Source organism: Nerophis ophidion, linkage group LG05, assembly GCF_033978795.1.
Source record: "Nerophis ophidion isolate RoL-2023_Sa linkage group LG05, RoL_Noph_v1.0, whole genome shotgun sequence".
In the NCBI taxonomy this organism is placed as follows: domain Eukaryota; kingdom Metazoa; phylum Chordata; class Actinopteri; order Syngnathiformes; family Syngnathidae; genus Nerophis; species Nerophis ophidion.
The window spans coordinates 20,252,686-20,274,892 of record NC_084615.1 but is presented as its reverse complement, the minus strand read 5'-3'; the positions used below and the strand labels follow the sequence as shown (position 1 = coordinate 20,274,892).

The window sequence follows — 22,207 nt, the reverse complement described above, 5'->3', positions numbered from 1 at the left end:
TTTACAGTAAAAACTTTACATTTACAAAATGTTACTGTTTTTTACAACATTTTACGGTAAATATACAAAAGATACCTTGCAGTAATACACCATTAAAAATGAGATTTTACAGTAAAAATATGACAGCTCAGTCAACAGAATTGTAACTTTTTTTTTTTTTCAATTTACAGTAATATGTCAAGGATGCCGTACAATTTGGTATAATTTTTATTAATTTGATGGGTAGTTTGCTGTAAAATCACAAGTCAAGCAAATATATATTGTATTTATTTTTATTTAGGCAAAAAATGTTTGGAAACTATGATAATATACTGTAATATTTGTTTATATAATTACATATATATATATATATATATATATATATATATATATACATACATATAGGCATTTTTACAGTAAAAACTTTACATTTACAAAATATATATATATATATATATATATATATATATATATATATATATATATATATATATAGTGTTGGGTTTTTTTTACAACATTTTACGGTAAATACAAAAAACATACCTGGCAGTAATACACCATTAAAAACGAGATTTTACAATAAAAAATAGGGCAGCTCAGTCAACAGAATTGTAACTTCTTTTTTTTCCCAATTTACAGTATTATGTCGAGGATGCCGTACAATTTGGTGTCATTTTTATTAATTTGATGGGTAGATTGCCGTAAAATCACAAATCAAGCAGATATTTAGGTATTTATTTTTATTTGGACAAAAATGTTAGGAAACTATAATATAATGTAATATTTATGTAATTATATATATTTTTTAAGTAGATTGGCAATTTTACAGTAACAACTTTACATTTACAAAATGTTACTGTAATATAGTGTTTTTTGTTTATTTTGACAAAAATGTTAGGAAACTATGATAATATACTTTAATATTTGTTTATATAATTATATATATTTTTTTTAGGTATACAGGCAATTTTAAAGTAAAAGCTTTACATTTAAAAATGTTACTGTAATATAGTGGGGTTTTTTTACATTTTACAGTAAATATACAAAACATACCTTGCAGTAATACACCATTAAAAACGAGATTTACAGTAAAAAAATACGGCAGCTCAGTCAACAGAATTGTAACTTTTTTTTTTTTTCAATTTACAGTAATATGTTAAGGATGCCGTACAATTCGGTGTCATTTTTATTCATTTGATGGGTAGTTTGCTGTAAAATCACAAGTCAAACAGATATTTCAGTATTTATTTTTATTTAGACAAAAATGTTAGGAAACTATGATAATATACTGTAATATTTGTTTATATAATTATATATATATATTTTTTAAGTAGACTGGCAATTTTACAGTAAAAACTTTACATTTACAAAATGTTACTGTAATATAGTGGGCTTTTTTTTTTTTTTTTTTTAACATTTTACGGCAAATATACAAAACATACCTGGCAGTAATACACCATTAAAAACGAGATTTTACAGTAAAAAAAATAGGGCAGCTCAGCCAAGAGAATTGTACCTTTTTTTTTTTAAATTTACAGTAATATGTCAAGGATGCCGTACAATTTGGTGTCATTTATATTCCTTTGATGGGTATTTTGCTGTAAAATCACAAGTCAAGCAAATATATAAAGTATTTATTTTTATTTAGGCAAAAAATGTTTGGAAAACATGATAGTATACTGTAATATTTGTTGGAATATGACTATTCAATTTTAAAAGGCATCCAATTTCAAGCAGTACATATGTTTTTTTTCTTTCAAAATAAAATCTATTACATTTCGTGAGAAAATATGAAGTACTTTATTGACACATATTTCCAGGTGTTTGCTGGCCAGATAAAATGATGTCGTGGGCCAAATCTGGCCCCTGGACCTGTGTTTGCCACCTGTGTTCTAAACCTATATATTAACTAATCTCGCCACATGATATTTAAGAGAATTTTTCTGGGGTTATCAAATATGAATAACTAAATATCTGCTTGTCACCTTGACTTACAACTTTAAAAAATAAAAGTTAGCCTTCAATCAAAAACAAAAAAAAAGTGTAACGAGGCTGTCATAAATTACCAACGGGCCCTCTGACTTCCTCCATAATTGCTTAGTGGCCCTTATAAAATGTACTGAGCCCGATCAAATTATTCTACAAGTCTCATGATTGTCAAAGTTGCATCATTGACATTCTCTGCAGGCCATGGAAAGGCCAGAAGTAAGGTCACATTTTTCTGTATATTTGATATTTTAAATACGATTGGGAGACATGTTGAATACCTCAAATGTTAATTACAAAACCCAAAAATCAGTGAAGTTGGCATGTTGTGTAAATTGTAAATAAAAGCAGAATACATATATTTGAAAAACCTTTTCAACTTATATTCATCTGAATGGACTGCAAAGACAAGATATTTTAATGTTCTGAGCAACTTTTTTTTTTGCAAATAATCATTAACTTTGAATTTAATGGCAGCAACACATTGCAAAAAAGTTGTCACAGGGGCATTTTTATCAGTGTTACATGGCCTTTCCTTTTAACAACACTCATTAAACGTTTGGGAACTGAAGCTTTGAAGCTTTTCATGTGGAATTATTTCCCATTCTTGCTTGATGTACAGCTTAAGTTGTTCAACAGTCCGGAGTCTACGTTGTGGAATTTTAGGCTCCAAATTGCACCACACATTTTCAATGGGAGACAGGTCTGGACTACAGGCAGGCCAGTCTAGTACCCACAGTCTTTTACTATGAAGCCACGCTGTAACACACGGCTTGGTATTGTCTTGCTGAAATAAGCAGGGGCGTCCCATGAAGGATGGCAACATATGTTACTCCAAAACCTGTATGTACCTTTCAGCATTAATGGTGCCTTCACAGATGTGTAAGTTACCCATGCCTTGGGCACTAATGCACCCCCATACCATCACAGATGGTTCTTTTTCTCTTTGTTCCCGAGGACACGACTTTCACAGTTTCAATCAATTAATCAATGTTTATTTATATAGCCCTAAATCACAAATGTCTCAAAGGACTGTACAAACCATTACGACTACAACATCCTCGGAAGAACCCACAAAAGGGCAAGGAAAACTCACACCCAGTTTCCAAAAACTATTTGAAATGTGGACTCGTCAGACTACAGAACACTTTTCCACTTGGCATCAGTCCATCTTAGATGAGCTTGAGCCCAGCAAAGCCAGCGGCATTTCTGGATGTTGTTGATAAATACCTTTTGCTTTGCATAGTAAGAGTTTTAATTTGCACTTACAGATGTAGCGACCAACTGTAGTTACTGACAGTGGTTTTCTGAAGTGTTCCTGAGCCCATGTGGTGACATCCTTTACACTCTGATGTTGCTTTCTGATGCAGTACCACCTGAGGGATCCATGGTCCGTAATATCATCGCTTACGTGCAGTGATTTCTCCAGATTCTCTGAACCTTTTGATTATATTACGAACCGTAGATGATTAAATCCTTAAATTCCTTGCAATAGCTAGTTGACAAATGTTGTTCTTAAACTGTTCGGCAATTTGCTCACGCATTTGTTCACAAAGTGGTGACCCTCGCCCCGTCCTCGTTTTTGAATGACTGAGCATTTCATGGAAGCTGCTTTTATACCCAATCATGGCACCCACTTGACCCCAATTAGCCTGCTCACCTGTGGGATGTTCCAAATAAGCATTTGATGAGCATTCCTCAACTATCTCTGTTTTTTTGCCAGCTTTTTTGAAACATGTTGCAGGCATCAAATTCCAAATAAGCTAATATTTGCAAAAGATAAAAGTCTACCAGTTTGAACGTTATGTAACTTGTCTTTGCAGTCTATTCAAGTGAATATAAGTTGAAAAAGATTTGCAAATCATTGTATTCTGTTTTTATTTACCATTTACACAACGTGACAACTTTACTGGGTTTGGGTTTTGCAGTTGTCAAAATGCTATCAGCATTAATGCCACACATTAACGGCAATGTACTTATTATATGCTGAAAACACTCCAATTAGTCAATTATGACACCAGAAATGGAACCATACATACTGAGTAGTTCAATATGTTCGGGTTTCGTGTTGGAAAAGACAAACAGAAGTCGATTTGCATGATTTTACAAACGTGAAAAAGTACTATCAGACCATGCCTGAAGTCAACAACATAAGGAACAGATTGCTGAGGCCTTACAAGTAGATTTTGTGCGCCTCGTGTTAGAAAGGAAGGGAAAAAACACACCCACCCATCAGTCACTCGTTTGGACAAAATGTGCAAAGAGAAGAAGAAAAAAAAACTGTAACCAGCAGTGAAATGATGGAAGTAAAAAAATGTTGCTTTTGGCTCAAAGTCAACAGATTGTTCTAGTGGCTTAACTCTCAAATGAGTTGATATGTAGGAAACCATAAAAGTGTTGACTTCATATTTCCCTCTAACAACACTCCCTTGACCAGCGACATTGTTGCCGCCGCAGAAGTTATGTGCTCGACTCGTAACGCCACGATCTACAGGATGGGGTGAGTCATTCGTTCGAGGCCTGTTGTGGGAACATTTCCATTTTCTGCATTTCCATGAGAGCCCACAGCAAAACTAAAATGGCCTCCGCGAGAGCCAGTTTTGCACTGGGGAGAAATGACACACGAGGAGTCATTGCGGGATGTCTTCTCATGCATCTTATTTGGCTTGGTGTGTGTTGGGGAGGGGAGTGGCCCAATCAGATGCCACCCATTGGTCAAACAACCCCAGAACTACAAAGTGTGAAGTAATAATGAAAAGGATGAAGTGTGTGGAAATCAGTAAGCCAAATACGCACGAGGGCCCGTCTTGAGCTTTGATCCGGACATGAGTCATTATTTGTACAGGAAAAATAAGTCTGAAATCAACTTGCACACTAGTCTGAAAAACTGCACCTCCATTGGGTGTGGTGCAAAATGTTGGAGCAGGTTTGAGCCTGTCATCAGATAAAAGTTACAGTACAAGGTTGTTAACAGCTATTAAGTTGCCTTTTAAAATAATTCTGGTAGAGAAGTCTAGAGTATGTTTTGTACTAAAGCAGACACAAGCACCGATGGTTGAATATAAACAACATTCCCAAGGTTTTATGCAAACCACCAAACGACCACAAGACTCGTTTTGGGTATAACGGGTTCCCAAAAGCAGCCTCGGGACTGCACAAGAGTGAGCACTGGCTGCCCTCTGCAGGACGGACAAGTGCAGAGAAGGTAGTCTCGGATATTGAACTGTGGTAAACTATGCTTTTTAATTCAGCTCAGGAATGTTCTGCATACCCATTTATTTACTACCACTTATCCCCTTAGGGCAGGGGTGTCGTAAGTGCGGCCCTAGGGTCATTTTCCCACGGCCCCACGGCACATTTTAAAAATACGATTGAAAATGTTTTAAAACGTTAAAAGTGATATAAAAGAGCAAACGTGTGAAATGTAACAAGAAAATGTTGCGATGTTTACTCTAATACAGTGGTTCTTGACTTTATTGGAGGTACCGAACCCCACCAGTTTCATACAGTTGTGATCAAAATTATTCAACCCCCACACAATTTTGGTGTTTTAGCAAGTAGGACATTTATTCTGTATTTTGTTTATAGTCATATCAAATAAAGATGCGTCATATAGACAAATGCAACTTGAATTACAACATTATATTTTGTAACATACCAGTGTCATTTCTCTTAATATCTCATTGACAAAATTATTCAACCCCTTGAAGACCATAACTCTTAAGAACAGAATTTGATTAAGGTCTTTTCAATCAGGTGTTGAAAACACCTGTAGATGTGATTAGAACCATAACTAGCAACAATTAAACTGATTGAAAAAGACTGACGCTCAGCTTCTTGTAGATGGTCAATGGTGTATTTGCAACATGGAGAAGTCCAGGGAGTTGTCAAAGAAGTCAAGAGAGGAGGTAATTTCTCTTCATAAGAAAGGATATGGATATAAGAAAATAGCCATTACACATTCCAAGAGACACAGATGGGAGAATAATTCGCAAATTTTAAGCTAAAGGCACAGTGGAAACACTACCTGGGCGTGGTACAAAGAGGATGCTGTCCGGTATTTGAAGCATACAGTGGTGAAAAACCCCCGGGTAACAGCTGAGGAACTACAACAGGACATTACAGAGGGGGAACGCAGGTTTCGTCCCAGACAATAAGGCGCGTACTACGAGATGAAGGCCTCCATGCCAGAACTCCCAGGCGCACCCCACTTCTGACTACCAGGCGCAAGGAAAAGTCTCCAGTATGCCAAAAATCATATGGACAAACCCCAAAGGTTTTGGGAAACTGTTCGATGGAATGATGAGACAAAAGTGGAACTCTTTGGGCCTATGAATCAACGTTATGTCTGGAGGAGAAAATAATGAATCTTACAAAGAGAAGAACACCTTGCCTACTGTTAAGCATGGTGGGGGGTCAATCATGCTCTGGGGCTGTTTCTCTGCCTCAGGTACCGGGAATCTCCAGCGCGTTCAAGGCATTATGAATTCTATTTCCTAGCAGGATATATTAGCTGCAAATGTCACGAAGTCAGTGACGAAAGTGAGGCTTGGGAGACGGACTTTCCAACAGGACATAGATCCCAAGCATACCTCCAAATCAAAATCAAAGTGGTTGCAAAAGAAGGGCTGGAAGACTCTGGAGTGGCCTTCACAGTCCCCAGACCTAAATCCTATAGAAAAGCAGTGGTGGGACTTGAAGTCAGTTGCAGCACGCAAGCCCAAGAATATGAATGACCTGGAGGCCTTTGCCCAAGAGGAATGGGCTAAAATACCTGTAGATGGTTGCAAGCAGCTTGTGTCCGGTTATGTATCACCTTTGAAGGATGTCATTACTGCCAAAGGGTGTTCTACTAGGTAATAAAGAGGCATGTAACTAGGGGGTTGAATCATTTTGTCAATGAGATATTACGAAAAATGTCCTTTTTTGGTATTTTGTAAAATACAGTGTTACAATTTAAGTTGCATTTGTCTATTTGACACATCTTTATTTAATATGACTATAAACAACATACAGAACAAATGTCCATCTTGCTAAAACACCAAAATTGTGTGGGGGTTGAATAATTTTGATCACAACTGTACCTATTTCTGCAAATCGTTTGGATTTGTCCTTAAAATGTATGTTCTGGTCATTAGTGATAGTAACGGATGGTTTCTTATACAATAAGCAGCTCCACTGTTGAGTTATGTTTGGAGCAGGTGTTTCCATGATTTCACGGTCTCAAACATCCTTTTTAGTAGGTTGTAGTCTTTAACTTTAGCTCAGTTTTAATATATGTGCTTAAAATGTTGCCCTATTCTTTGAATTTTCTTGCATTGTGAAATTTAAACCCCTTTTGTCGATGTCATCTCAGTGCGTTCAATCGTTCTCAACTGGACTGCTTGGTTTGTCTCGAAAGACGGTTTGTCGCTCATCTGAGTAGGCTTCAACGGTTAATGCTCAAACTTCCGATTGGTCAGGTCTAGTCCAACGCTTGGTTCAGGCCAAGACTCAGTGGTCTACATACACCTAAGGGAGAAACAGCACTCCTTTGGTACGATAGAGTGAGAGGAGCCATCTATGTCAAGGTTGAAAAACCATCCCTGAACTGTCTGCAAATTAGCCTCCAACAATTAACAGGGCTTAGAAATATTCTGGCCACAGAAGGTGACCAGAATGCCATTTTTTTTTTTTTACCACTGTATGGAATGTTTATGTGGGGATTCAGACTATTTTGGCCTGGTAGTAGTCATTCCACAGCGATTGTTCTGCCACACAATACCCATCCATCCATCCATTTTCTACCGCTTATTCCCTTTTGGGGTCGCGGGGGGCGCTCGCGCCTATCTCAGCTACAATAGGGCGGAAGGCAAGGTACACCCTGGACAAGTCGCCACCTCATCGCAGGGCCAACACAGATAGACAACATTCACACTCGCATTCACACACTAGGGCCAATTTAGTGTTGCCAATCAACCTATCCCCAGGTGCATGTCTTTGGAAGTGGGAGGAAGCCACACAATACCAACGAGGGGAATTCTTACTTTGGCTTCGACAGTTAGGATTGCTCGTTGGGATTAAAACGATTGGTTTTCTCATTACGATAGGGCAAAACCATCCTTGCCGAGGAACACTTTTCAAGGATTTTTGAAGTATAACATTTGGGGCTTTGGCACCAACTGACCTAGTCCAGGAGCACGAACTGATGAAGCCTACTTGGATGAGCAGCGAAACGTCTTCCAGGACAAATCAAGCAGTCCAGTTACAAACAACTAAACACCCGGAGATTACAACGACCTGGAAGAATGAGAACATTTGGATACCTTAGGTCTATGGGATGTTCTAATTCAAATAGATCATTTCGTTTTCAGAGCATTTGATTGTCGGTTGTTTCATCTAAGTAGATTTTGTCAGTTCATGCTCATTGACTTGAGATTGGTCAAAACGAAGATCTGAATAGAACTAGATTAATTTAAGTGTAAGAGCATGATCTGATACTTCATATTGGTCAGATCGAAGATCAGAAGAAATGTGACATATCTAAGACTATAAGCACGAACTGGTGAAGCCTCGGGTGAGAGATGAAACGTCTTAGAACAATCCATTAGAACCTTGGAGGATTAGTGTAAAATGAACATTAAGATTTTGACCACGTGTGTGACTGAGCAATAAATGTTATCGTTTAAATTCAGTTTACAGTATGACTGCTGAGCACGACAGCGAAACTTTGCTGTAATTTGTCCTCAGAAGACATTATGTCCTCAAAGACATTATCAAGCTATCAAGTAGATTATGAGCCAGGTGTCTACAGCGGTTTAAATTCCCTCAATTGCGCATACAAGTGCATTCCTGCAGGAAAGTAAGGCACAACGCAGTAATGTCAGTACCTGGATGTGGCGAGCAACTCAAGGCGAAAAAAGACCTCACCGTCTTAATGGCAAGGGACTAACTCCTGTGGTTGTACTTCCAATTCACATTTTAAAATAGAGGAAAGGAAGAAAACCTTTACATTTCAGTCAAAACAGTACCTTGCAAAAATTGATAGCATGAAAGAAATAAAACTGGGTAAAATTCAATACAAGCTACGGGGTCAAACCACACAACTCAAACTCAACCATGGGCATTGTGAAAAACACTTTATTTTGCAAGTCACAACAAAAGTTTTGGGTCATAGACAAATCCAAAACACCTTCAGTTGCAATTGTGTTTGCACCTGGCAGCTCAAAGTTTGTAGGGTGGAAGTGTTGAGAGCAGAAGCCTAAAGTGCTTTGGTTCCAGACTGTCCCAGTGTCCACTCACTTGAAGATCTTGCCCTGGTTGACGCTTTTGCCCACATGCTTGAATTCCCCCTCCCACGTGAAGTATTCTCTCACCATGGTCTTGCACTCCTCGCTGTTTGGATCCAGTTTGCGCCAGTCATATGACTCATAGTCGATTTGCCAGTCTGCACTCAGCTGAGGAGTGGAAAGAAAAACAATAAACTCTTTTGAATATCTTCTATCGTCCCTCAAGTTTGTTTTGCGCTAGTGTCAGATGAGAGATCGCAACACTGCCGCTGGCTTGTCTGACTGTATACTTACCATAGCAATGTGCAAAACAAGTCAACATTTACCAATAAACAGCTTTGTATGCTCAGTTCGAAACATATAAAATGTATATTTTGATTGAATGTGACCACGGCATGAACCAGCCTTTAACTCACTGAACCGAGACGGCTGGGATGAAAGTGGACTTACTTTCTCTTCCCCCATCAGATTAAGATCATGTGCCATGACGAGACACTGCCTTGCCCATAGACAGGGGATTGCAACAATAAGTGCATAGGTAATTTACTGTTATTGTGAATGTAAGGAAATAAAATAACTAACCTTTTGCCATGGAGCACCATTAAATATTGCCAGGTCTGTCAACATAACACTTCCACTACCACTTAAAAGCAACACTTTGAGTAAAGCTTAACAGCTTTACACCTTTACAATCCTTAAAAAGCATAAAGCCTATTTGATGCTATATTCAGTAGCAGTAAATTAGCTGTCAGCTAACAAGTGCGTGGCCGATATCAATGCACACTAGCATTCCTTTACAGATAAAAGTGCACGGCTTACCTTTAAGCAGACAAAATGTGCCAGCAGATGTCAAGGATTCAACTGACTATGCCGATGGTCTGTTCTGTGGCTTGGCAAAGTTTCAACTAATTACGCAAGCCTATGTTTGATTTTTTGTTAACCTAAAATGCACATGTGACATTGGCAGTGGCGCTTAAAATCTGTACAGTTGATGCTGCTCAAGTTTTACAGAAACAAAACATTACAACATTCTGACAAAGCAGTGGATTCTTACTTCTCAACAAGAGCACTTACAGGGAAAGCCAGTTGTTGGCCTCTGAAGACCCACAGTCCGGAGATGGCACTGTCATTGCTGCCACCAAACAACAGCACACTAGCGAAGGCATTCTTTCGAAGTTTGTCAAGGCGCTGGAACATACCTGGGGACAATAAAAGGACTATATGTAAAGAAATTGTTTTCACAATCATTTCAGACATAGGCCCAGTATAAATCGGCTTGTTAAAAGTGCCCCAAGTACAATTAAGTCAGTCTACATTGTGACCACAGCATGAACCAGCTTTGGACTCACTAATCAGAGGACTGGGATGAATGTGGCTAAAATGTTCTCTACCCCATTTTGATTAAGACTTTGTGCCACAAAAAGACACAGCCTTGCCAAATGATATGGGACTTCCTACATTTATGTTGCATCTACAATTTAATAAAGACGATTGAACTAATACGTATCAATACAACTGAATGACGCTGAATAAGAAACTTATCTTAAATTCCCGTCAATGGACAAAAGCAGAAGCCACACCGATCAAACGTGCAAATGTCTATTCATGGTATGTCAGATTAGGTCAATTTACCACTGATAAGGTTGCAGCTTTTGAAGACTTCGGTCAGCTCGCCTGGGTATTTGTACTCTGCATACCAGATAGAGAAACCCTCGGGGTCAAAGTGCTCCCAGAAATGAGGCAGTGCGACTTTCACGGTGTCCTCGTTTGAGTACTTTTTCTTGAAGTCGTCCATTACAAACGTGCTGCAACGTAAGAAATAAGGCAGGTTAGAGACATCAGAAGTCTCGTTCATTTGGTGAATCAGCATTTACTCGTTCTCTACTGCTCACTAGTGTTACCATATCTGAGTTACTGTGTAGAAATATGGGAAAATAATTACAAAAGTACACTTCATTCGCTAACAGTGTTACAAAAAAGATCAGTTAGAATACATAATGTTGGATATAGAGAACATACAAACCCTTTATTTATTGAATCAAAGATACTGAAATTCCACGACAGTGAATTTGCAAAGAGCTAAAATTATACACAAAGCAAACTATAACCAGCTACTCATGAATATACAACAATTCTTCTCAACTAAAGAGGAGAAATGTAATCTTAGAGAAAAATTTAATTTAAAACCTTTGTACGCACGTACAACACTTAAGACCTTCAGTATATCTGTTTGTGGAATTAAATTATGGAATGGATTAAGCAAAGCAATCAAACGAATTAATATGATCCACTTCAACAAACTCTTCAAACTTAAAGTGTTTACAAAGAAGAAAAATCATGATAAACATTGCGAATTTATTCATCCATCCATTCTTTCAGTCTCAAAATAACCTCACTTATCTCATTGTATGGAATATAACTTCACCAATTACTTATTCATCTATTTTTATTGTGATACTTATGGAGTATATTGTGAATGCATTGAGAACAGGAAGTTAAAAGTTTTAGCAACTGTTATGTAAAAAAAAAAAAAAAAGGTAGAATTTTATAAGCGCTGCTTCTTCCTACTCCTTTTCGAACATGTTGAAAAGATAAACTGGAAATTGTGATGTATTATGTGTATGCTCGCGTGTTCCAAAATAAACTCAAACTCTGCATTAAGTCTTGATTTCAAATTTGAGCACAGCATGAACCAGCCTTTAACTCACTGAAACAAAGATGGCTGGGATGAACGTGGACTCGTGATTTTTTCTTCCCTCATCAAATTAAGACTGTCACAACCAGACACCGCCTTGCCCATTGACAGGGGACAAATATTTCCCCTATGAGAACTATTACAAATACATAATTGCTATTCAAACAATTAACTCTTAAGTAACCCTTTACAATAATCGGATTAATAATAAGATTACAATAAACCACCATGAGTCTTTAATAAATAGTGTTTGTTTTCTCTACCTCTTTGGTAGCTCTGCAAAGGGGTCCTTGGCTTTGGGCTCTGCAGCCAAAGCAGCATCACATTCATCCATCTCCTCCTCTGGTTCAGGCTTCTTCTCTTCCTTTTTCTTCTCTTTCTTCTCCTGAGGCTTTGCTGCCTTCTCTTTCTTGGGGGGTGCTTCTTTTTTGGGCTGCATCTCAGCAAACTTCTTTGCTACATAAACAGTTAAAGTATTTTTATTTCCAAGATACAATAAATCTGACTTTAGCAATTCAGTTTCTTGGTGATCAGAGTGCCACAAAAAACATTCTAAACCACAGCTAAGTATGTCATCCCCAAAGACCCAAAAAAAGGAAGACATTTACTGATTTCAATGGTTGCTTACATTGAACAGGTCGCATCAGTCACACCTCCAGAGATAATCTACTTAAAGAGTTCATTTGCAGCCTGCTCTGTTGTAAACCAATAAATACGACAGGAACAGCACCCACCAGATTATGCTACTATTAGTGGTTTGAACAGAACATTTCTTTAAAGTGTCTATATTTTACATTAACATAGATCGGACGGATAAAGGACTATGGAAAAAATCTAAAGAATCTGATTCGACTATGAAAATCCTTGTTCGAATAGAGCTTTTAGTCATTAGGTGCCGAGAGCCATAAGAGGGTGGGATTTAATGTTCAACGCATTTAGGCATCGTCATTAGGTTGCCACGGGGCTTTTGAATTACCCTATTTTTCGGACAATATGTCACACTTTTTTCAGTTTGGCCAGGGATGTGACTTGTACCCAGGAGCGACTTATGTGTGAAATTGACACATTACCATAAAACATCAAATAATATTTAGCTCATTCACGTAAGAGACGAGACATAAGATTTCCTGGGATTTATCGATTGGGAGTGACAGATTGTTTGGTAAATGTATAGCATGTTCTATATGTTAATAGTTATTTGAATGACTCTTTCCATAATATGTTATGTTAACATACCAGGCACCTTCTCAGTTGGTTAATTATGAGTCTTATAACTTACACTTATTCAGCCTGTTGTTCACTATTCTTAATTTGTTTTAAATTGCCTTTCAAATGTCTATTCCTGGTGTTGGGTTTTATCAAATAAATTTTCCCCAGAAATGCAACTTACACTCCAGTGCGACTTATGTTTTTTTCCTTCTTTATTATGCATTTTCGGCCGGTGTGACTTATACTCCGGAGAGACTTATACTCTGAAAAATACGGTAAATGTTTTTAAAAACTTTGATATATTCTCAATTGTGCATCTTAGTTTGATTTCAAATGTGACCACAGCATGAACCAGCCTTTACTTACTGAACAAAAGATGACTGGGATGAATGTGGACTCATGTTTTTTCTACCCCCATCAGATTAAGACTTTGTGTCACGACAGACACTGCCTTGCCCATAGACAGGGGACAACTACTCCCGCAAAAAAGACTTTCAAAAAGTTAAGCGGCCATTTAATCATCTATAAATCAAAGGCAGCGCGAGCAGACGTGGTAGCTTATCTTGCGACTTACCATCAAACTGGGCCATTTTTTCACACAGCTTGACCTCCCCGAGGACAGACTTGAACTGAGGCTGGTTGACACAGGTGACAAACCAACGGGTAACGTTGGTGTAAGGTAGACGGAAAGATGGGTCAAGGACCTTTAAAGGGGAAAAGGGGCTGTAAGATTATGGGCTCCAAAATATTAGGTCAGTATACATACAGTACAGGCCAAAAGTTTGGACATCTCATTAAAGGCATTTTCTTTATTGTAGATTGTCACTGAAGGCATCAACACATTGAGTTATGTACTTAAAATATGGTGAAATAACTGAAAACATGTTTTATATTGTAGTTCCTTCAAAATAACCACCCTTTGCTCTGATTACTGCTTTGCACACTTGGCATTCTCTCAATGAGCTTTAATAGGTAGTCGCCTGAAATGTTTTTCACTTCACAGGTGTGCTTAAGCTCATTGAGAGAATGCAAAGAGGGTGCAAAGCAGTAATCAGAGCAAAGGGTGGCAGTTTTAAAGACACTAGAATATAAAACATGTTTTCAGTTATTTCACCTTTTTTTGTTAAGTACATAACTCCACATGTGTTCATAGTTTTGATGCCTTCAGTGACAATCTACAATGTAAATAGTCATGAAAATAAAGAAATTGCATTGAATAAGGTGTGTCCAAAATGTTGTCCTGTACTGTATATTCAGGTTGTAGGAAAGCAAATTTAAGACTTTATGGTTAACCTGCTTGAAGAGCCAGAGCATGGAGCAGGCCACGGAGATGTCAGCAAGGCTGACCCTCTCGCCCACCAGGAAGGTGCGAGTGTTCAGGTGCTGGTTGAGAACTCCAAGCACCTTTTTCACATCCTCCTTTGCCTGCTCTGTGGCCTGGATACACCCGGACAAAAGAATGACTACGCAGGACATTCAAACAAAAGGGTGGTAGGCAGGCAGGAGGCATAAAATAAATAAACCACATTATATTCAGTTGTACTGCTTTATTTGGCTACACACCTGCTTGTTGAATTGCATGATCCCAAGAGTGGGGAACACCCATGTGCTGGCTGGAGGCACAATTTCAGAGTCCGCAAAGCTCACCCACTGCAGCACCTGAGCTACAGCCTGGGGAGTGGCACCACGCAGGACATCATTGCTCACTGCATTAGAGAGGGACAAAGGTATGAGACATTAGAGGTGGGAATCTTTGGGCATCTCACGATTCAATCACCATAATGCTTCAAGAGCCACGATTCCATTAAAAAAGATTGATGCATCTAAACTTTTATGTACATTGGAGTTTAACATTTTTTGTTTAATTAAATAAGCGTTTATCACTTGCAACTTATGACAACAGTGCATTTGTAATTAGGAGCTGGTCGGATCTCTCGATGAGGTGGCTGGGTGCAGTCGGACAAATTTTACAACTCTGCATTACTTTATTTACAAATAATATGATAAATGATTAACGTTTACTTATTGATTTTATAACTCATCAATGTCCGAAATATGATGCATCGGAAAATGTATTATTTCCCCCACCTCTACTAGGCATGCCTGAAAAACAGTTTTGAATGTCGAGTTTATTCATAAATCTCTGTTGATTGATGGGAAAACAGATAAAGCAAAAGGATGCTATTATGGACTATCTTGCCAGTTGTTTATAATACTAAGTGCACAAATGTAGCGTGAGGAGATTTGTGTACGCTAGGGCTGGGCGATATGGCCTTTTATTAATATCTCAATATTTTTAGGCCATGTCACGATACACCATATATATCCCGATATTTTGCCTTAACCTAGAATGAACACTTGATGCATATAATCACAGCAGTATGATGATTCTGTGTCTACATTAAACTTTTTTGTTCAAACTGCATTAATATAGGCTCATTTTAAGCAGAGGGAAATCACCATTAACTCAATTTAGCAAAACTGCATTTATTAAACGGTTATTAAGCAGTGGCACAAACATTCGTGTCATTTCCAAAACAGAAAGACATTTTAAAACAAGCTATGAGTGCGCTTTTGTGCATGATGTCACTAAGATGACATATCAAAACACTAAGTTAAAGTGCACTTTTTGTACAGAACGCCACTATAATAGTTGAAAACAAAGTGCACTTTTGTGCACGATGTCACAATATATTTCAATGTTCTTATACATGGACCAACCAATCATCGATGTTTCCTGTATAGTTTGTTACCTGCCGGTGGAGTAGCTTCCAATTTTTAAGTACATTTTTTTGAATTACCCTATTTTTCGGACAATAAGTCACACTTTTTTCAGTTTGGCCAGGGATGTGACTTGTACCCAGGAGCGACTTATGTGTGAAATTGACACATTATCATAAAACATCAAATAATATTTAGCTCATTCACGTAAGAGACGAGACATATAAGATTTCCTGGGATTTATCGATTGGGAGTGACAGATTGTTTGGTAAATGTATAGCATGTTCTATATGTTAATAGTTATTTGAATGACTCTTTCCATAATATGTTATGTTAACATACCAGGCACCTTCTCAGTTGGTTAATTATGAGTCTTATAACTTACACTTATTCAGCCTGTTGTTCACTATTCTTAATTTGTTTTAAATTGCCTTTCAAATGTCTATTCCTGGTGTTGGGTTTTATCAAATAAATTTTCCCCAGAAATGCAACTTACACTCCAGTGCGACTTATGTTTTTTTCCTTCTTTATTATGCATTTTCGGCCGGTGTGACTTATACTCCGGAGAGACTTATACTCTGAAAAATACGGTAAATGTTTTTAAAAACTTTGATATATTCTCAATTGTGCATCTTAGTTTGATTTCAAATGTGACCACAGCATGAACCAGCCTTTACTTACTGAACAAAAGATGACTGGGATGAATGTGGACTCATGTTTTTTCTACCCCCATCAGATTAAGACTTTGTGTCACGACAGACACTGCCTTGCCCATAGACAGGGGACAACTACTCCCGCAAAAAAGACTTTCAAAAAGTTAAGCGGCCATTTAATCATCTATAAATCAAAGGCAGAGCGAGCAGACGTGGTAGCTTATCTTGCTTATCTTTATGGAAAACCGTAGTTTTTACCACTGGATCAACAAAAACCGTACTCATTACAAGATAGCCATAGTTGCTCGCAGGTATGGCAAAGAGATGGATCAAGATTGCAACACATTGTCAATTGGAAAAAAGTTTTATGTTATTTTTTTTAAAACATTTTTACAGAGATAAAAAACATGGATTTCCGACTAGACATGGAAAAATCTCATACCTGCTAAATACAATGCTGATATTTATTGTAAGTTGAGCTACAGTTCTTACTTTTCTGGTTCTATTTTAAGTTCAAGGACACAATGTTATGCAGCAGTGTACTTAGGACAATTTTATAGACAAATGGTACTATTTATAGTCGGGGCGGGGCACACAATGTTTTTTCTTCCTTGGGGAGGGTGTAATTGAGAAGCACTGCTCTACATCAACAATCAAGGACCTATACTCACAGTAGTGAGCAATGGCATTGCTCTCGAACAGACAGAAACCGTCATCTCCTTGGTAGGCAGGTACCTATTCAAACAATTACACAAAAGTACGGCATGTTAGTCAGTTAAATTGGTTTGCAGTTTATAAGCAACAATGTTTGAGGGCATGCACCAACCTTGCCCAGTGGAAAGTTGTTGAGGAAGGCCGGGGTACGGTTTGTCTGCCCGAAGGTAAAGGCAGGGGCACTACTGGCTACTTTGAGACTAGCGCCACTGTACTGGGCAGCAATCTGAGCCTTGAAGGCTCGCCAGTTCTCCGGGTAGGTGTACAGAGTCTGTAAAGCAGGAGACGTGTAGAATGATATGGTCAGATAGTCAAAATCCAAGCTTATTAAAACTTGTGTTTAGCAACCAGCTTTACCATTTTGTCTTTATGCACAAGGAAGTCCATATTCTACCACAATCAGTTGGCGTTAACACATTTTTTGTGTCTTTTTACAAATTAAAATCAGAAAGAACGAAAAATTCCGTAACTCCACACCTGGGGAGACGTTTTTTACAACAGATTATCGCTTTCCAGCGGTGTTTTGTTTACCGAATTTCCCGGACTATAAGGTTTAGCTTACTAACCTCAATACTTTTAAAGCATTGAAAAGTATGAAATTAATATTAAATTGAAGATGTCAAGAAAATCTGTTTTCTTGATGATCATTGCCAATTTTAATGATTATATTGATTTCCAAAACACAATGTACAAATGATTGAAGGGCATTCTTACTCAAAAGCCATACACGTCACACTAAGGGTGGCCGTATAAACAACTCCAACACTGTCATAAATATGCGCCGTATTGTGAAACCACACTAAATAACAATGACAAACATTTGGAGAGAATATATGTACCGCAACACAACAGAACAAATACCCAGATTTCCCTGCAGTACCAACTAAAACGCTGCACTATTTTCTTTGGAACAGGGTGTATGATTAAAAGTGTGACCAGTAGATGGCAAACATAAGAGATAAGTCTCAAACACCAACATTCCATTAAAAATATAGAACATTACACACGGTGCTCAAAAATCTATCAAAATGTCTTGATCGTAATGGTTTAAGTGCCATTTTTAATTTTAAGTAGTGTAAAGCTTACTTTTATCGATGAGTAAACTCGCCATGAAAGCGCTAAAACATACCGGTGGAGCGAGTTTACATTATTAACCCAAAGAACTTTAGTTATTAGAGGGTTGCGGTCAGACGATTTTTCAAGGGACACAAAATGGCACAACCTGAAGCGACTGTCAGAAAGCTACTTGAAGACGATCTGTAAAACATCATCTATGGAACATTTTGACCAAAGAGCCAAAAATCTTTTACATTTAGAAATTTTTTTTAAGACGACTCTATGACAAGTCGCCACCTCATTTCAGGGCCAACACAGAGACATAACATTCACACTCTCACCCCGCCTTCCGCCCGAATGTAGCTGAGAAAAGCTCCAATTTAGTGTTGTTTTGATGTCATCTTGGTGACAACGTTCACAAAAGTACGCTTATAGCTTGTTTTAAAATGTATGACAATCTTGCACTTTGTTTTAGAAATGACATGAATGTTTGTGCCACTGCTTAACAGTTTAATACAGTTTTGCTAAATTGACTTAGTTGTGATTTCCCTCTCTGCATAAAAGTTTAAAGGCCTACTGAAACCCACTACTACCAACCACAGTCTGATAGTTTATATATCAATGATGAAATCTTAACATTGCAACACATGCCAATACTGCCGGTTTAGTTTACTAAATTGCAATTTTAGATTTCGCGCGGAGGTTTAATGCTAAAACGTCGCGGTTTGATGACGCATGACGTCACGTCACGCATTGTAGAGGACATTTTGTTCCAGCACCGTTCACAGCTATAATTCGTCTCTTTTCATCACATTTCACAGTATTCTGTACATCTGTGTTGCTGAATCTTTTGCAATTTGTTTAATGAATAATGGAGACGTCAAAGAAGAAACCTGTAGGTGGGAAGCGGTGTATTGTGACCGCCTTTAGCAACACAAACACAGCGAAGCTTTACTATGGAACAGAGCGGTCAAGCAAACATGGTTGGATTGGACCACACATACAAAGTACAGTGTATTATGCAGCGATCATTTCGAAAGATCGTGTTTCGAAGAGGGTCCTTTGCGAAGGGCAAAGATGGGCATCGCCACCACCCGTCGACTGGTGCTGAAGAAAAGTGCGGGGCCAACCTCCAGGTTGTACAGGTACGACCATATAATCTCACTAAAACACTATTAACACAATAAGCACATAGGGATTTTCCAGGATTATCCTAGTAAATTTGTCTAATAACATCTGAATCGGTCCCACTGTATAGTCCTTTTATTATTTTAGTCCTTCACTCTCACTTTCCTCATCCACGAGCAGAGAGCGAGAGCGTTGTCTTTCACTGAGTGATTCATGTCGTTAATCCGAGGTGAACGAATCGTTCGCTCAGCCCAACCCCCCCATGATAAGTAGCTGGCTGCGTCGTTCGCCAACGTCGAGGGTTCAGTGAGTCACAGAATGGGCCAGTTCCACTCATACCCGCGGAGCTCAACTGAACTGAGAAAGGAACGAATCAGTTCATGAAGTGATTCGGTTCAGTACGTCCACTCAAAAGATTTGTTCGTTCGGACTAACGTTTGCTAACGACACAACACCAGTGGCCATGATTGTAAACAATGTTCAGACGTGAGGAGCTCCACAACCCGTGACGTCACGCGCATATCGTCTGCTACTTCCGGTACAGGCAAGGTTTTTTTAATCTGCACCAAAAGTTATCGTCGAGGTTCTCTACTAAATCCTTTCAGCAAAAATATTGCAACATCGCAAAATGATCCAGTATGACATATAAAATGGACCTGCTATCCCCGTTTAAATAAGAAAATCTCATTTCAGTAAGCCTTTAAAAGTAGCATATATTGACGCAGTATGAAGAAGAATGTTTTGATGTAGAGACAGAATCATACTGCATTTCCTTGATTTGCCGCAGGGCATTTAGTATGCGCCTGCCTTGAATTACTGCCTGGTCACACTCGCTTCGCAAAGTAATTAGCGCATGCTTAGTATTACCGCCTGGTCTAACTTGTGACGTCACGAGTGACACTTCCCGTCATTTTCAAAATGGAGGAGGCTGATTTTAATACCAGTAATTTGAAATCACTTAAAGGGAAGAAGATTAAGAGCTATTCAGTAGGATTTAAGGTCCAAGCTTACATCACACTCAAATTTTAACTGCATGCCTTTGGTAAGTGCCGGAGAGAGAGAAAATATTTAGCGCATGCTTACTTTTACCGCCTGCCTTTGGTAAGCGCAGGAACGAGAAGAGGCTTTAAATTAATTAGCGCCCCGGCGGCAATTCAAGGAAGAACGGTATATGCATCAAGTTTTCATTCAAGGCTAAGGCAACATATCAAGAGATATATCGTGTATCGCGATATGGCCTAAAAATATCGAGATATTTATTTATATTAAAGAAAGGCCATTTCGCCCAGACCTAACAAGGCATCTGTTAATTTTGCAATGGAGGGTGGAGAATACAAGATTTTAATATATCTTGAAAATTTGTTTTAATATAACCTTTAAAAAAAAAAGATAGGACTCACGTTTCACCATCATTGCATCATTTGTGCCAGCTGGCACCTTAAACCCAAAAATGTAACATTTTAATCAACTACAAACAAGCGCAAACGTTGCTTAATTAAAAAATAAACACCGTCATTTTGAAAAGGAGAGACTGTCGATATGTTTGGTTGATTTAGAACCGCTACCGTGGCACAAGATGGGCGTCTTTCTGTTCCAATGCAACGTCAGTGTAGCAGCGGGCTAACGATTGTTACAACTACCCCCAGGTGAATTACGTGGCAAATACAGCCCGATACTGCAGCGGGAGAGCCCCAACGTACAACCTTCGTCCAATTCCGCCATGTGACGGCCACGATGACAAAGATTTAGGATGGATGGTGAGGCTGAAATACAAAAAAACTCTCCATCTTACTCACCCCTGCCGCCATCTTCAGGACGAGAGAAAGAAAGAACGACGGCGCGCGCCGATGACGTATTTACCCACGTGACGTGCGCGTACACGAGAGGGTTTTCTTCGAAGAAAGGAATTTTTACCTTTGGAACCTGCATAAGTTTTAAATTCATAAATGTAAGGTTTTCAATACGAAACCCTTTTTTGCACCTTTTACAAAAAAGAGTTGTAATCAGAATAGTTTTTTATTGCCATTTTTTGATTACGGTCTCACAAACTAGGATATTTTTATCGGTGCACTCATGCAACATAAAACACATATAATACAGAATAATAATAATACAACTTTACTTAAAAATGCTATCTACCTGTAGCAACCAAAAACCTGTTAAAAGTATAATGTTAAAGGCCTACTGAAACCCACTACAACCGACCACGCAGTCTGATAGTTTATATATCAATGATGAAATATTAACATTGCAACACATGCCAATACGGCCTTTTTAGTTTACTAAATTGCAATTTGAAATTTTGCGCAAAGTATCCTGACGTTTAGCGGACATTTTGTTCCAGCCCCGATCCCAGCTATAAGTCGTCTGCTTTAATCGCATAACTACACAGTATTATGAACATCTGTGTTGCTGAATCTTTTGCAATTTGTTCAATTACTAATGGAGACGTCAAAGAAGAAATATGTAGGTGGGAAGGGGTGTATTGCGGCTGCCTTTAGCAACACAAACACAGCTGGTGTTTCCTTGTTTCCATTCCCGAAAGATGACGTGAAGCTTTACTATGGAACATGTTCCCTACCACATGTCAACAGGCAGGTTTCGGTGAGAAAATTGTGGTGATAAGTCGGCTCTTACCGTAGACATGAGCGGAGACCTTGCGTCATTCCTTGTGCACCTGTCAAAGAGGCAGCTGCGGACTTTTTTGCCTCCTCCAACGGGCTGCCCCCGAACGTGGGATGCTTCCACCGTGGAGTAGGGGAAAAAAACAAATCTCAGCTCGGCCCCAACGGCTGCCT

General features: G+C 38.5%; 1 protein-coding gene across 1 annotated transcript; it reads right to left on the bottom strand.

The window, feature by feature from the left end:
- Positions 1-9,066: 9,066 nt before the first annotated feature.
- On the bottom strand, positions 9,067-21,313 carry eef1g (eukaryotic translation elongation factor 1 gamma). The gene is made up of 10 exons (XM_061900322.1): positions 21,206-21,313; positions 17,338-17,496; positions 17,183-17,246; positions 14,701-14,843; positions 14,431-14,574; positions 13,712-13,841; positions 12,192-12,384; positions 10,866-11,038; positions 10,308-10,432; positions 9,067-9,401 (listed from the first exon to the last, which is right to left on the bottom strand). The coding sequence occupies exons 1-10, from the start codon at positions 21,215-21,217 to the stop codon at positions 9,243-9,245; spliced, it is 1,302 nt and encodes a 433-aa protein (XP_061756306.1). The 5' UTR covers positions 21,218-21,313; the 3' UTR covers positions 9,067-9,242.
- Between the last annotated feature and the right edge of the window lie 894 nt (positions 21,314-22,207).

Coding starts and splice junctions, on each gene's coding strand:
- eef1g (XM_061900322.1), bottom strand. Junction 14,844..17,182: donor CAATGCCATTGCTCACTACT/GTGAGTATAGGT, acceptor TCTCTAATGCAG/TGAGCAATGATGTCCTGCGT. Junction 13,842..14,430: donor TGCTCTGGCTCTTCAAGCAG/GTTAACCATAAA, acceptor TCCCCTTTAAAG/GTCCTTGACCCATCTTTCCG.